Source organism: Pan troglodytes, chromosome 6 (assembly GCF_028858775.2).
Source record: "Pan troglodytes isolate AG18354 chromosome 6, NHGRI_mPanTro3-v2.0_pri, whole genome shotgun sequence".
Classification (NCBI taxonomy): domain Eukaryota; kingdom Metazoa; phylum Chordata; class Mammalia; order Primates; family Hominidae; genus Pan; species Pan troglodytes.
Window position 1 is genome coordinate 109,801,249 of NC_072404.2, and position 16,024 is coordinate 109,817,272.

Below are 16,024 nucleotides of genomic sequence, written 5' to 3' on the forward strand. Positions count from 1 at the left end.
GGACTACAGGCGCCCGCCACCACGCCTAGCTAACTTTTTTTTGTATTTTTAGTAGAGACATGGTTTCACCGTGTTAGCCAGGATGGTCTCGATCTCCGGACTTCGTGATTCGCCTGCCTCGGCCTCCCAAATTGCTGGGATTACAGGCGTGAGCCACCACGCCCAGCTGCCTTGTCTCTATTTTTTAAATGTTTTAATTAAAATAAAAATCTATCCATATTTTTTCTTTTTTTTGTGTGTATGGCTGCTTAAACATTTTAGTTCAGAATTCTATCCTCTGAAAAGTGAATAGCACATAAATGCTCATTTTGAGGAATTACAAAGCGAACCCCAGGGTCACCACCTCCCAGGTTGACACACATTGTCACCGCTCCATTCTTTCCACTTAAACCTTCCCCACCAACACCCCAGGGCCTGATTTTTATGGTAATTATGTCCTGCTTGTCTCTATTATTTTGTCAGCTAAGTATCCCTAAACAATATGGTCTGGTTTTTTGTTTGTTTTTTTTGTTTGTTTTTTTCAGACGGAGTTTCACTCTGTCACCCAGGCTGGAGTGCAGTGGCATGATCTCGGCTCACTGCCACCTTGGCCTCCTGGGTTCAAGGAATTCTCAGGCCTCAGCCTCATGAGTAGCTGAGATTACAGGCACTGTCCACTGCACCTGGCTAATTTTTGTATTTTTAGTAGAGACGGGGTTTTGCCATGTTGACCAGGCTGGTCTTGAACTCCTGACCTCAGGCGATCCGCCCGCCTTGAACTCCCAAAGTGCTGGGATTACAGGTGTGAGCCACCATGCCCGGCACCTAAACAACATAGTTTTGATATAGGTAAGCATACAGCATATATTTTGATGTATTTCAGGTAATTTAGTCTAAGAACAGGAAAGGACAGAAAATGAACACAATTTGTAGTTCTTTGTTCTTAACAAACTAAGAATACTTTGCTTAAATAAGTAGCAATGAGAATGTAACTCAGTAATTCATACAAATAGACAAGAAGACAAGAAAATGATTTGAGGACAGCTTCAATCGCGGTGTGAAGAAGAAAGCAGCAAAACGACCACTGAAAACAACGCCGGTGAGTCAGCCAGTTTTCCTTTGTTTTTGAATCTTGTCGGGGAAGCAGCCCAGCTACTTGGGAGGCTGAGACAGGAGAATGGCACGAACCCCGGGGGCAGAGCTGGCAGTGAGCTGAGATCACGCCACTGCACGCCAGCCTGGGCGACAGAGCGAGACTCAGTCTCAAAAAAAAGAGAAAACCTAAGAGGTTCAGGTGATATGGTTCAAAAAAGGACAAGATTTACGAAGTATTAAGGGATGGAAATAGGAAGAAGAGAAATTTCTAAGAGAAAAGTAAAGGTTGTTTGGTTATAGAGATACAGGAAGGGGACTCAAGGAATTTTTTTTTAAAGGGAAAAAAGTTAATAAACTTCATAATATAAAAATCAATTATTTTAGGACTGAGTCTAACTCAGACTCTGCTGTGGAATTGGCAGCGTAAGCCTACTGTGTGATAATGATGAAACCAAGTGTTAATGTCACTGTTACCTTTTTTTCATATTTCTGATCTTTTTATGTGTATCAGGTGGCAAAACATCCAAAGAAAGGGTCCCAAGCGGTACATCGTCATAGCTGGAAACAGTCAGAGCCACCAGCCAATGATCTTTTCAATGCTGCGAAAGCTGCCGAAAGTGACATGCAGGTAAAGCAGTGTCTTACCTCTGTTGATACCATCTCACTTTTTGTAAGGTGGTAAGGACAAGTGTCTACAAACTTGATTTGATGTGAACATTTTAGTGAGTGTAACATATCAAGAAAGATAAGATTATGGGGTGAATCCTTGGAGTGATAGAAGGGTAACCTTGAATAAGAGAGCATGTTCTTTTTTTTTTTTTTTTTTGAGACAGAGTCTCTTTCTGTTGCCCAGGCTGGAGTGCAGTGGCACAGTCTCAGCTCACTGCAGCCTCTGCCTCTTGGGTTCAAGTGATTCTCATGCCTCAGCCTCCCAAGTAGCTGGGCTTACAGGCATGTGCCACCATGCCTAGCTAATTTCTGTATTTTTAGTAGAGATGGGGTTTCGCCATGTCGGCCAGGCTGGTCTCCAACTCCTGACCTCAGGTGATCCGCCTGCCTCGGCCTCCCAAAGTGCTGGGATTACAGGTGTGAGCCACCGCACCCGGGTTCGAGAGAGCGTTTCTTTTCTTAAAGCGTGTTCTTTTCTTAAAGGTATCACAGGAGTGATTATGCCTTTATTGATTGAGGGAGCAGATGAGGAGAGGCATTGCATGACATGGGAAGGAAGCTTAGATGTGGGTGACACCTTGTTCACCCATGTTATTTTTTAGCTCCATCTTGACAATTTTACCTAATTATTTTTTCCCTCTCTCTGTTTCTTTTTTATAATTTTATTGAAGTTCTAATATCTGAAAGTGTACAAAGCGTATATGTAGTTTAAAAAATAAAAATGAGATATCACCCAGATCTCTAGCCCCAGCTCAAGAAATGAAACATTAATAGTGCTGTAGAGATCCTTTGTGTACCTTCTTTCTACCCTACCTCACAGTCCCCTTATTACCCATAGGTAAACACTAGGGTGAATTTTGTGTTAATCTTTGTCATTTCATTATAGTGTTACCACTATGAATATGTTCTTTAATTATGTAAATGAATCCATTATTCAGGCTTCTGTGATTTAATTATTTCAGTTAACATTGTTTGAGATTTATCCACAATGTGTAATTTTATAGTTTCTGGGAAAATATTTAAAATTTTCAAACATAGAATTTTGCTAGTTATATTTTCGTTATTTGATTTCTAACTTTATTGTGTTGTAGTCAGGGAATGTGGTGTTTGAAATTTATGTAGGGGCTGGGCACAGTGGCTCACACCTGTGATCCCAGCACTTGGGGAGGCTGAGGCAGGCAGATCACTTGAGGCCAGGAGTTCGAGACCAGCCTGGCCAACATGGCGAAACCCCATCTCTACTAAAAATACAAAAATTAGCTGCATGTGGTGGCATTTGTCTGTAATCCCAGCCACTTTGGAGGCTGAGGCATGAGAATTGCTTGAACCCAGGAGGTGGAGGTTGCAGTGAGCTGAGATTGTGCCACGGCACTCCAGCCTGGGTGACAGAGTGATACTCTGTCTCAAAAAAAAAAAAAAAAAAAGACATTTATGGAGACTTAGCCTTATGGCCTAGTATTGAGTTGGTACAATCGTTTTATCTTTTCTGTTTCTTTTTCCCCCTTTGCTTGCTTTCCTCTGGATTTCTTATCTTCTACAAGGACCTGAGCACATTTTAATTCCAGTTGTCTTTTCCGCCTTACATGCAGTTGTACAGTGTGTTAGTTTTTTATTTGAAACGGAGTCTTGCTCTGTCACCAGGCTGGAGTGCAGTGACGCGATCTTGGCTCACTGCACCTCCGCCTCCCGGGTTCAGGCGATTCTCCTGCCTCAGCCTGCCAAGTAGCTGGGACTACAGGCACCCGCCACCATGCTTGGCTAATTTTTGGCCACCATGCCCAGCCTGAATGAACTTTCAAAATTGATTTTTAAAAGAGGTATGGAGGCCGGGTGCAGTGGCTCACACCTGTAACTCCAGCACTTTGGGAGGCCAAGACGGGCATATCACTTGAGGTCCGGAGTTCGAGACCAGCCTGGCCAACATGGCGAAACCCCATCTCTACTAAAAATACGAAAAGGTAGCTGGGCGTGGTGGTGCACCTGTGTATTCCTTTCATCTTTCTCATTATAGGATTTCTGACAGGACTCTGGGCCCCTCCCCAGCTCCACTCCCTACCTCAAGAATGTGACCATTTGGAAAAGGCAAAGAGAAAAGGAGCAAAATGAAGCATTCCCCCAGGCTTCAGCCCTGGGCTCTGAGGGGAAAGAGTTGGGCATTGTTTTTCTAACCTAACCTTTCCCTCTGGTGATGTTGGGGTAGAGAAGCCAAGAGACCCTGTCCTCCCAAATGCACTGTGGCCCAGTCCCCCTGCCTTTTTCCTGTTCTGTTTGGAGTGGAGAGGGGCAGCACCTCTCTGTGTTTAATGGAAATAGCCCATAGTCTCCTGGATTTTTGGAACATCTTTTTCAGCCTATTTTGTGTCCTAATGATTCACTCAATAAACATGTTTGAATCCACACATTCCCAAGGTGTGGCTTGAGATCGTTAAACTGATGGAGGTCAGGTTCTTGGTCCGCCTTGTCCCATGGCCCAGTGTATAGGTGTCTCCACACCCCGCAGGTGCTTTGTCTACAGGCTCTCCAGGAAGTATTGCTTAGTAACTGAGAGGCGGGGTGAGACAGTAGAGATGGGGAGAGTTTGACTGCCTGTGAGTAGTTTTATCTAGTGGCCTCAGCCTCTGCAGCAGTGAAAGTTGTGCTGACAGGTGGCGGAGTGGAGCAGGACCTTGTGAAACTACCTGTCTCACTCACGTGAGCCAGGCCAGACCCTGTGTCCTGGCAGCCTTCATCCATGGGTTCTTTCCAAAGGAAATTTTATCCTCTCATCCGAAAGATACCTGTCATAATTTGGAATTTGATCAAATCACAGTATCTGAGAGTTAAAAGGAAACTAAGGAGTTACTCTAAATGTCCAACCCTAAAATCCAAGTGACAATGTCACCTTCACTCTTGCCTTCTCCAGCTAGTTCTTCACCAAATTCTGTCAAGACTTGGTGGAGAAAATTCTCTGGCCTATGTCCTCCACACATTGTCACCAGCGTCTCTCACCTAGACTGCCACAGTGCAGCCTCAGGGCCAGCCTCTTGAAACTCAGACAGACTTGTTTGCTCTTGTTTTGCCTTGTGGAGCAGCACAGCACCTCGGTTCTCTCTTGTCCCTCTGACAAGCAGTATTTGAAGACAGCTGTTGTCATTTTGTACTTTCACTGTTTTCTTTTGTGGTTTAAGGAATGCTTCAGCCTTTCTCTTTAGATATAATTTCTAGTTCTTCCCATCATGGGCACCTGCTTTAGTGACAGGTTCTCACTGTGGTCTCCTAGGCCAGACACAGCCATCCAGCTAGTGATCTGTGCAGAAAGAGCCGTGACTTCCTGCGATCAGGTCACTCAGCCAAGACCGCCTTGCCCCTTCCATTCTCCCTCCCCTCCCCCACCTGCCCCTCCCAGATGAAAGCTAGAAGAAATTGAGTTGTGAGTCTCCTTTTGGAAAGGTAGCCCTGGGGGAGTCTGAGCTGGGGTGTGGGAGAAGGCTAACTCATTCGGCGATCTTTCGCCTGTATTCAGGTAGAATAGTTCTGGGGAAAGGAGCCTGTTTTGTGGGATGAGGGAACAGAGTGGGAGAACTGAGGAGAAGATGCAGAGGTCTTTAAGAATCCAGGAGGGGAAAGATTCCTGACCAAGCTAAGGGTGCTTCACAAGAGGATAAGAGCAGCTTGGGGGCTTTGCATCAATATGGACACCTGTGTACAGCCAGGCAGCCCAGTGCACTGGGTTGAGTCACAGCCTTAGAATCTGGGAGCTTGACACCATGCTCTCTAAAGCCTTTGACACTGTTTATTGAGAGGCTGGGTCTAGGTTGTCTCCTCTTGAATATGGGCTTTCTGATGCTTGACTAATAGAAGATGGTGGAAATGATGCCATGCTAGTTAGTGGGCCCAGATTTTAAGGAAACTGGCAGTTTCCATTTCCTGTCTCTTCCTGTACCTGGGTTCACACTTGGAACCCGGTCACCATTCTGTGAGCAAGGCCAGCAGCCGAAGGAAAAGGCCATGTGTAGGTGTTCTGCCAGCAGTCCTCACCGAGGTCCCAGCCAACATCCATGTTGGCTGCCAGACTCAGTCCAGACGGGAGTCAGATGATTCCAACCTTCCCTGTTTTTCAGTTTTCCCAGCTGAGGTCCAGGCATCAGGGAGCAGAGACAGCCCATCTTTTCTGTGCACTTTGCAAATTCCTGACCGTGGAGTCCATGAGCATAATAAGATGGTGGTTGACAGCACTCAGTCTGGAGGGGTTTGTTACGTAGCCAAAGCAACTGGAATCGGGCCTTAGAGTCATAAGACTCCCAACGTTAGGACATTTATATCAAGTTTTTTTTAAAAATTGTAAGTTATATAAACATATACTAATTCTTCTATATTATACACATTAAAAATGTAACACATGAGTTGAAATAAGTGTTTTAAAATATTTCATTGGTTAGCACTGCAAAATACCTTTTTGCTCTTTTTTTTTTTTTTTTGAGACGGAGTCTCGGTCTGTCACCCAGGCTGGAATTGCAGTGGCACGATCTCAGCTCACTGCAAGCTCCACCTCCTGGGTTCACGCCATTCTCCTGCCTTAGCCTCCCGAGTAGCTGGGACTACAGGCGCCCGCCACCATGCCCAGCTACCTTTTGTATTTTTAGTAGAGACGAGGTTTCACTGTGTTAGTCAGGATGGTCTCGATCTCCTGACCTCATGATCCGCCTGCCTTGGCCTCCCAAAGTGCTAAGATTATAGGCGTGAGCCACCGCGCCCGGCCACCCTTTACTTTCAAAAAAGGGTTTAGTGAGAACAAAGTGAGAAACATTTTTTTAAATCATGGTTCAACATTTTCTGAAGTTCAGTTGAAAGTTCAGTTTAGTGCTGGGTGCGGTGGCTCAGGCCTGTAATCCCAGCACTTTGGGAGGCCAGGGTGGGCAGATCACGAGGTCAAGAGATTGAGACCATCCTGGCCAACATGGTGAAACCCTGTCTCTACTAAAAATACAACAAAATTGGTGGCATGCGCCTGTAGTCCCAGCTACTCAGGAGGCTCAGACAGGAGAATCGCTTGAACCGGGGAGATGGAGGTTGCAGTGAACCGAGATTGCACCACTGCACTCCAGCCTGGCAACTGGACGAGACTCTGTTTCAAAAAAAAAAAAAAAAAAGTTCAGTTTATTCTGATACTTAATTTTAATGACCTTCATAACTGCCAGGAGTACCTCTCAAAAACAGGCAAATCCAAGTGGATTAGGTGCCTCTTTGCAGTTACCACTTTTTAAATAGATCCAAACCTGCTGAAAATCTTCATCTAGAAGACTTGTGAACAGGTCAGAGGATGATTTCCCGGCACAGACAACAGTGCTCTCATGAGGACAGGCATTGTCTGGGAGCACAAAACCTGAAGTGTGTGAGCTGCAGTGTGTGGTGATGGGCTGGGGGTTTGCCTCTCTTCCCTCAGGATACTGATCATTTTCCTGGGGAATCATGACTTATCATGTTTTTATCTACACTTGATCTTGGCCAAAAGGCCAAGAAGCGATACTGTGTTTTTGTCTTAAAAGGTTAGAATGTTTCTTTATTTCTGCTGCACAACATCTGTGGATATTTTTTTGTGCACGCCCCACCCTGACAGGCTCAGCTGTGAAGGTTTCATGCCAGCAAGCCCCCTGCGAGCCGTCCAGGACAGCCCAGGGCTCTGGCTTCTCAGCAGCACCTCCCACTGGCCAGGCCCAGGCCAGGCTGGACGAGCTGAGGCCAGCTTAGGTAGCAGGCATGGAGGCCTTTGCCCAGCCTGGTAAGTGATGCAGAGCAGTGCTTTTCAGGGGCTGGCACTGTAGGGTCCAGCCCTACTGGGTCTGTGGGTTTTTCTCCTCGTGTGCGGAGATGAGAGATGGTAGAAATGAAGACACAAGACAGAGATAGAAGAAAAGACAGCTGGGCCCGGGGGACCACTACCACCTAGACGCGGAGACCAGTAGTGGCCCTGAATGCCTGACCGCGCTGCTATTTATTGTATACAAGGCAAAAGGGGCAGGATAAGGAGTGTGAGTCATCTCCATTGATAGATAAGGTCACATGAGTCACGTGTCCACCAGACAGGGGTCTTTACCTTTTAGGTAGCTGAGGCGGAGAGAGAGAGGACAGTTTACGTCATTATTTCTTCTATGCTCTTCTCAGAAAGATCAAAGACTTTAATACTTTCACTAATTCTGCTACTGCCATCTAGAAGGTGGAGCCAGGTGTACAGAGCGGAACATGAAAGTGAAACAGGAGGGTGACTGCTGAAGCACAGCATCACAGGGAGACCGTTAGGCCTCCTGATGGCTGTGGGCGGGCCTGACTGATGTCAGGCCTTCCACAAGAGGTGGTGGAGCAGCGTCTTCTCTAACTCCCCCAGGGAAAGGGAGACTCCCTTTCCCGGTCTGCTAAGTAACAGTTATCTTCCCAGGCACTGGCACCACTGCTAGACCAAGGTCTGCTAAGTAACCGGTGCCTTCCCAGGCACTGGCATTACCGCTAGACCAGGGAGCCCTCTAGTGGCCCTGTCCGGGCGTGACAGAGGGTTCACACTCCTGCCTTCTGGTCACTTCTCACCGTGTCCCTTCAGCTCCTATCTCTGTATGGCCTGGTTTTTCCTAGGTTATAATTGTAGAACAAAGATTATTATAATATTGGAATAAAGAGTAATGCTATAAACTGATTAGTAATATTAATATATAATCATATCTATAATCTATTTCTACTATCACTATTCTTATTCTATGTATTTTCTTTATTATACTGGAACAGCTTGTGCCCTCGGTCTCTTGCCTTGGCAGTTGGGTGGCTTGCCGCCCACATGGCACTGCTGGGCATTGTCTGTTAATATTGAATAATTGTTTTAAGATTATTTTCAATGATTTTCAATAAGGCTTTACCTTTTTTAACTTGCACTGTGGCCATGAGCTCTGCCGGAAGTAACTTGTTGGTGTTATCTCCTGAGTTAAAATGTGAAGGGATTTTTTTTTTTCAGATGACTGAGAGTCTTCAGTTACTAGGTAAGTCGCCCCATCCTTATTACTCCAGGTGACACTGACTGGGGTTTATGGGATGAAAGAGGAGTGTGTGCTTGGATGATGGGGTGTGATAGTGAAGGGGTGAAAGGTTTCTTCTCACACATAGACATCGTGAGGTCTTCCTTGAGCTCTTTAGAGCCTTCCCTCAGGATAGGATGAAATACTGAGATCCTAGAAAGGATTCACAAGACGAGTCACTCATCAGTGCAGATTCATCGATTCACCCCTAGATGTGTGTGGGATTTGGATGGCAGAGAGAAACAGGCACTGAAGATTTTTGGTCAGGACAGGGCAGAGAAATAAGGAGAAGAGTTGAAAATTCACCAAAGGATAGATAAACCCGGGGCGTTTAGAGAAAACCTGTAGTGTGCAAAGGAGCCCAGAATCCTGGGGAAACTTGGAGGGAAATATACTTAATTTGATTCACTAAGTTAGGCCCAGTGAAGGGATTGGGTGGCATAGGTAGAAGCCGAAAAATAAAGCATCTTGTATTGCTGGAGTAGCCTCTGTTTCTGAGGTCACATCCGAACTTAGCGAGGCAGCTTAACCTGGTGAGAGACATGGGTTCAACTCCTGGCTTCTGCACTGCCAGGGCAAAGGACTGCTGTTTGCTGACACAATCTTGTAATTCAATTTAATTTTTTAACCAAGGTGTGGGAGAAGGCAGCTCCGCATAATGCTGAATATTATGGGTTCTGAAGCGAAAATTTTTGTCAGGGTTTAAATTTTGGCTTCATTGTGTAAGTAGCCTTTCCACCCTGGGCAAGTTATTTCCCACATAAAGCAATTGCTAAGTATGGAGCTGATGTACGTGCATCACTGAGAATGGGTTTAGCACATAGTATCCACTGAAGACGCTATCTTGCATTAGCTGTATTACTGTGATAAAGGATAAGCTATAGTTAAAGTTACAGAGGAACAAAAGCAGCCCTTTTCACAACATTTAAAACATGCATGTAAAAATAAATGCAGCAGTGACAAGTCTTATGCTACAAACTCAGAAGAGCAGAAACAACTTTATTTTTCCTCTATGATTTCAAGCTGTTTTTCTGCCCAGCTGCTGAGAAAATTTAACTCCTGAGTCTTCTTGGCTTCCTTCCTTTTCCCTAAGGTTGTGTCAAGTGCCAAAGCATTTAGGGGAGGGAGGAGGCCTCTAGTCCTCTGTCAAAAATATTTTGGATTTTTATAGTCATTTCCCTTTCTCTGTGGTGAGACTAGGCCCTCCAGGACCCTGTGTTTTGGCCCCAGGAATTGAGGCCATCTGAATCAGCTGCCTGGGTTCCTGTCTGCAGTGGGCCCCATGGGCCTACAGAAGAACAGAGGCTGCTCAGGGCTGGGCTGTTTGCTGCCCAGAACCAAGGCTAGGATGAGGAGCTCAGACTCTTCCAGTGGAAGCAGTGCTAGGACGGAAGACAGCCGCCCCTGAAGAGGGGACATTGACATACAGTTGATCTGCGTGGGAAGGTGTAATAGAGATGAACTTGTGTCATTGCATCTTTCACACAAGCCACAAAGAAAGCTAATCCTGATTCCTGGTGAGAAGAAACCAAACTCAAGGAATGTTTTATATCACAGGACGGTCACAGCCTGTACTGGGGCACGAGCCAGGGCTGAGTAGAGTGCTGCCCCTGCACTCACTGACTTGATCCTCTCATTTACTCTGTGGAGCAGTCCCTGTTGGGATCCTGCTGCTTTGGGAAATTGCTCTGTTAAGCTTGCAGAGCTATGAAATTGTGGCCCTATTTCAAACCCATGAGGGCCTGATTCTACAGACTGACCACTGGGCTCTTTTACTTCAGCAGGACTTGGGCTGGGGCTGCAGGGATTTCACCAAGGAATGTCAGGCAGGAGGTGGCCATTGTGAAACCTGTCCCATCTTGCCTGTACCTCCTGGCTGAAAGTGGGATGCAGGACTTAGATTGCCAAGCTTAGGAATTATTTGTGGCTCTGCTGTTCACAATTCTGGAGAATGTTAAGGAATACTCAAGAAGTTGTGAGAGTAAGGGCCCTCACATATATCAGAACATGAAAGCATTCCAGTTAGGACCTTGTGATATTGAAACTAGAATAAGCAACCCAATGGATAGAGTGTGAAAGAGAATCCACATATAGACCTATGTGTAAGAATTTATGATCAAGGTGGCATTTTGAAACAGTAGGGAAGGAGCCCAGCAGCAAATGGTCTGGGGAATCCTGGCCCTCCACCTGAGACGTTACACGGCTCTTTTTTTGAGATGGAGTTTTGCTCTTGTTGCCCAGGCTGGAGTGCAATGGTGGGATCTCGGCTCACCACAACCTCCGCCCCTGGGTTTAAGCGATTCTCCTGCCTCAGCCTCCCAAGTAGGTAGCATTACAGGCATGCGCCACCACACCCAGCTAATTTTGTATATTTAGTAGAGATGGGATTTCTCCATGTTGGTCAGGTTGGTCTCGAACTCCTGACCTCAAGTGATCCACCTGCCTCGGCCTCCCAAAGTGCTGGGATTACAGGCATGAGCCACTGCACCCAGCTACACAGCCTTTTTTTTTTTTTTTTTTCTTTTTTTGAGACAGAGTCTTGCTCTGTCACCCAGGCTGGAGTGCAGTGGCGCGATCTCTGCTCACCGCAAGCTCCGCCTCCCGGGTTCACGCCATTCTCCTGCCTCAGCCTCCTGAGTAGCTGGGACTACAGGCACCCGCCAACACACCCAGCTAATTTTTTTCGTATTTTTAGTAGAGACAGGGTTTCATCGTGTTAGCCAGGACAGTCTCGATCTCCTAACCTCGTGATCTGCCTGCCTCGGCCTCCCAAAGTGTTGGGATTACAGGCATGAGCCACCATGCCTGGCCTACACAGCCTTTTTAACACCACCTCCAAAGTAAAGTTCTTCATGGACTAGGAAGAAACTCTTTATAGAGTTATGCATAAAAACAAAGCCATAAAAATATTTTCATAATCTTAGCCTTCCTAAGGAATACACAAAAAAACAGAAATGATAATGTTAAAGATCAAGCCTCATGAAAATTCAAACAGGGAGGGGAACGGAAGGAGCTGGCCAAAGGAGAACTTTGTGTTCTATGTTGTTTGAATCTTACACAATGAGAATTTAAGGGATAATGTGACTTGAAAAATAGAAAAAAAAAATGAAAATGGTGGGTAGTCAACTTTGTACCATGGCTTTTAAATCCCTCAGTAAGTTCTGGGCTCCCCATATTGGGGTGAATAAAAGACACACTTCCTCCAGGGCTCAGCATCCACCTGTGAAAATGCCCCCAGGACTGCCGAGAACCCAGCTGGGAGGCCACTTGGATGATTATCCAAGAAGTAAGGGCGCAGTACTTTGGGGCAGCTTCCTGAAGGTGGTGGGATTTGATCTCCTTCTTACAAAGTGGGATTTCAGCAGGTGGTGTAGGGAAGTTTAAATTTTTTCCCTGAAGGTTTGATAATCTGAGTCTATGAAACAAACATAAAACATTAACAGGAAAAAAACCGACTTAAAAATGTTACTACGTGCACACATGTGCACAAGTCATACAAAATATATAAAAAAAGAAATGGCCAGATGGTTGACACTTTTATACCCATCTTGAAATTACAGAAATAACGGGAGGCCTGGAGCGCAGCAAGACAGATTAGGGGAAGGGGAGAGGAGAGACTTGGCTAGCAAAGGTCTTGTTCTGCAGGTGACACCTCACAGCTGGTGCTCTGCGGAGCCTGTGGTAGGCAAGTCCTTCAGACCCTTAAAGGGGTCCGCCTCTCAGTTTGTCTTTCCTAGATCCAGACACGGGGACTGCAGAGAAAGGCTGTGTGCATCCGCTGTCTACTCCACTGTCTCCTCTGCAGAGGCGGATTTCCCTGACTGAAGACCATGTTGCAGGCCCACAGCTGCCTACAGGCCCTCTGGGCAACCGTCCCAAAATATGGCAAAGAAACCTATTCTGAGGTTAAATATTTTGGTTTCTTTCAGTGGGAGGCAAGGGTCTTCCGGACTAGGGAGGTAGATGTGCAGCAGCCTCAGGTGCTCTAGGTGCTTTGCAGCTACGCTGGCCAGGCCACCTGAGGTAGGTCCCCTTTGCACCAGTCTCACACCCTGCTGGGGGACAGTAGTGGAGACAGCAGTAAAAGCAGGTCTAAGGCAGGTGTGGAGATTAGTACAGGTGGCCTGGGCAAAGGGCAAAGGGTGAAGAGAATGTTGGGAGCCATGGGTGACTGGCTGCGGGCATAGGCACCATGAAGGCTACTATGGGCTGCAGGGTGTGGATGAGGGGACAGAGTTTGCCCCAGAGACCAAGTTGGTTTGTGTCAAACACCACAGGATTTTTATTTTGTATTTTTTTTAATTTTTAATTTTTAAATTTTTTTTTGAGATAGGGTCTCACTTTTACCCATGCTGGAGTGTAGTGGCGTGCGTGATCTTGGGTCACTGCAGCCTCCACCTCCCAGGCTCAAGTGATCCTTCCACCTCAACCTCCCGAGTAACTGGGACTACAGGCGAAAGCCACCACACCCGGCTAATGTTTATTTTTTGTAAAGGCAGGGTCTCACTATGTTGCCCAGGCTGGTCTCAAACTCCTGGGCTCAAGTGATCCACCCACCTCAGCCTCCGGAAGTACTGGGATTATAGTCATGAGCCACCACATCCAGCCAGCACCACAGGATTAAGCAGACATGATGAGTCTTTGACACAGGGGCAAACCAGGACCCAGAGAGGTGACTTGGGACAGGGCTGTCTCTTCAGTCCTTACCACACCGTGGATGAGATCAACCTTAAGACAGCACCCTGGGCTCTCACTGGACCCTGGATTCTGGCTCACAGCACACAAAGCAAACTGATCCCTGGAAAGGGTCACCTGTTGCTGCCTAGCAGCATTCTGGTAGGTTTGCATCCTCGAAGTGACATAAGCAGTGAAGCAATTCAGAGCAACATTTATTTATCAAGACAGGGTCTCACTCTGTCACCCAGACTGGAGTGCAGTGGTGTAATCACGGTTCACTGCAACTTCTGCCTCCTGGGCTTAAGCGATTCTTCAACCTCAGCCTCCCAAATAGTTGAAACTACAGGTGCCCACTACCACTCCTGGCTAATTTTCTTTCTTTCTCTCTTTCTTTCTTTCTTTCTTTCTTTCTTTCTTTCTTTCTTTCTTTCTTTCTTTCTTTCTTTCTTTCTCTCTTTTTCTCTGTCTCTCTCCCTCCCTCCCTCTCTCTTTCTTTTTCTTTCTTTCTTTCTTTTTTTTTTGTAGAGATAGGGTCTCACCATGTTGCCCAGGCTGGTCTTGAACTCCTGGACTCATCCTAAAGTGCTGGCCTCTCATTCCCTGTCTGTGCACACCTCACGGCAAGGGCCAGCCCGTTTCCTCCCGGTCACCTCCAAATCTTGCTGCTTTTAATTCAACTCAGAGGTATGCACTTGAGGTAGGAGGGCAGGGGAAGTGGGGATGGCAGGACATGGATGGCCCTTGAGGCATTGGCTCTGGGTGTCATGGGCTGTGAGAGTCAAGAAGGGCAGTGGCCTGCCTGACTTGGGTTCGAAAGGGTCACTCTGGCTACTGCGGTGAGAACTGAAACTAGCCAGGCCAATTCTCCATTGTTCCTGCTCTTCCAGGTAGGAGAATATTAGATTAGGTCTAGAGTCAGAAGGTAGCAGGGGCTGGGGGTTGCAGGGGGATGTTGGGAAGAAGTGGTCCTTTGGTCAGGGTGGGAAGCCAACAGGATTTCCTGGTGCATTGGAGGTGAAAAGGAAGAGGCGCTGGTGGTTGTGCTTTGGGCCTGAGCAGCCAGAAGCCAGTTGCCATCACCTATGACAAGGGAGACAGCGCCTGGGGCAGAGCCCAGTATGGGGTGCATTCAGGGTAGATCAGGAGGTATGAGTGGGCAGTGGGCGAGCCAGGCTGGGGGTTGGGGAGGCCTGGGTTGCAGGTTTAAGCGTGGGACCCACGTCAGATTGGTGGTGGGTCATGCACGCTGGGGTGGCTCTCAGGTCCTCCCTGCTGGCTTCCCACTCCCAGGGGCTTTCTCCTCCCAGATTCCTTAGCTGGGTGAGGGGCAGGACAGAGCCCTTTCCTAGGGAAGCCCGGCACCCCCTGCTGTCCAGGGAAGGGGAGTCCTTCTAGCCCCTGACAGCTTCTCTGCCCCTCCCCTGGCCTCCCCAGCCCTAGCCAGGGTTGAGTTCTCACCCACCTGTGCCGCCCTGCCTTGTTACCTGGAAGCTCAGCCTTGGGGACTGAGCAGGCCCTCACTGTCACTTTAAGAAGGGATTCAGCCACTTTGTGCTCACCACCTCTGGGGAAGGTGTGAGAGGAGAGAAGGAAGTGGCTGTTTGGCTGCTGACAATATGAAGACTTCCTGTGATGAGAACAGAGGCACAGGTGCCGGCCCTGCAGCCCCCAGAACCCGGACTGGAGGGGGCCATGGGGCGCCGGACCCTGGCCCTGCCCTGGGTGCTGCTGACCCTGCGTGTCACTGCGGGTGAGTGCCGGCACCAGAGAGGGGCAGGGGCTGCAGGGAGGGTGATGTAGGATGACAGCCCACCCACCTTGCTGCTGTTCCACAGGGACCCCGGAGGTGTGGGTGCAAGTTCGGATGGAGGCCACCGAGCTCTCGTCCTTCACCATCCGTTGTGGGTTCCTGGGGTCTGGCTCCATCTCCCTGGTGACTGTGAGCTGGAGGGGCCCCGATGGTGCTGGGGGGACCACGCTGGCTGTGTTGCACCCGGAACTTGGCATCCGGCAATGGGCCCCTGCTCGCCAGGCCCGCTGGGAAACCCAGAGCAGCGTCTCTCTTGCTCTGGAAGTCTCTGGGGCCAGCAGCCCCTGCGCCAACACCACCTTCTGCTGCAAGTTTGCGTCCTTCCCTGAGGGCTCCTGGGAGGGCTGTGGGAGCCTCCCGCCCAGCTCAGACCCAGGTGGGGCCGGGGTGAGGGGTCCAGGAGGGCAGGGAGGGGCTCGGGAACTGGCCACCCATCTGATTCTTGCCTCTGTGCCCAGGGCTCTCTGTCCCGCCGACTCCTGCCCCCATTCTGCGGGCAGACCTGGCCGGGATCTTGGGGGTCTCAGGAGTCCTTCTCTTTGACTGTGGCTACCTCCTTCATCTGCTGTGCCGACAGAAGCACCGGTGAGACCTGGGCCCTGTCCACATCCCCCTGACACTGGGCTGGCCACATGCCCTGCAGAGCTCTGACCATCCTCGCTCTCTCCCAGCCCTGCCCCTAGGCTCCAGCCATTCCACACCAGCTCCCAGGCACTGAGAGCACGAGCATGGGTGAGGAGGGGGGCTGCTTTGGGGA

General features: G+C 48.2%; 1 protein-coding gene across 29 annotated transcripts in view; it reads left to right on the forward strand.

The window, feature by feature from the left end:
* PILRB (paired immunoglobin like type 2 receptor beta) overlaps positions 1-16,024 on the forward strand; it is a 31,714-nt gene that overhangs the window by 1,087 nt on the left and 14,603 nt on the right. For 7 of the 29 annotated variants that reach the window (XR_010158631.1, XM_063814853.1, XM_016957851.4 and 4 more), the window contains exons 2-9: positions 993-1,078; positions 1,586-1,702; positions 12,586-12,685; positions 13,983-14,141; positions 14,892-15,207; positions 15,293-15,643; positions 15,726-15,852; positions 15,939-15,999. Coding sequence is in view for 24 of the 29 variants with exons in the window: in XM_063814853.1 (XP_063670923.1) it covers positions 15,090-15,207; positions 15,293-15,643; positions 15,726-15,852; positions 15,939-15,999 (657 nt within the window). In the remaining 5 variants the exon portion in view is untranslated. Of the gene's footprint in view, positions 1-685; positions 829-992; positions 1,079-1,585; positions 1,703-3,558; positions 3,702-8,719; positions 8,745-12,503; positions 12,686-13,982; positions 14,142-14,891; positions 15,208-15,292; positions 15,644-15,713; positions 15,853-15,938; positions 16,000-16,024 lie in introns of those variants that run through there. The other 22 variants (XM_063814848.1, XM_063814849.1, XM_063814846.1 and 19 more) reach the window with 16 other exon arrangements.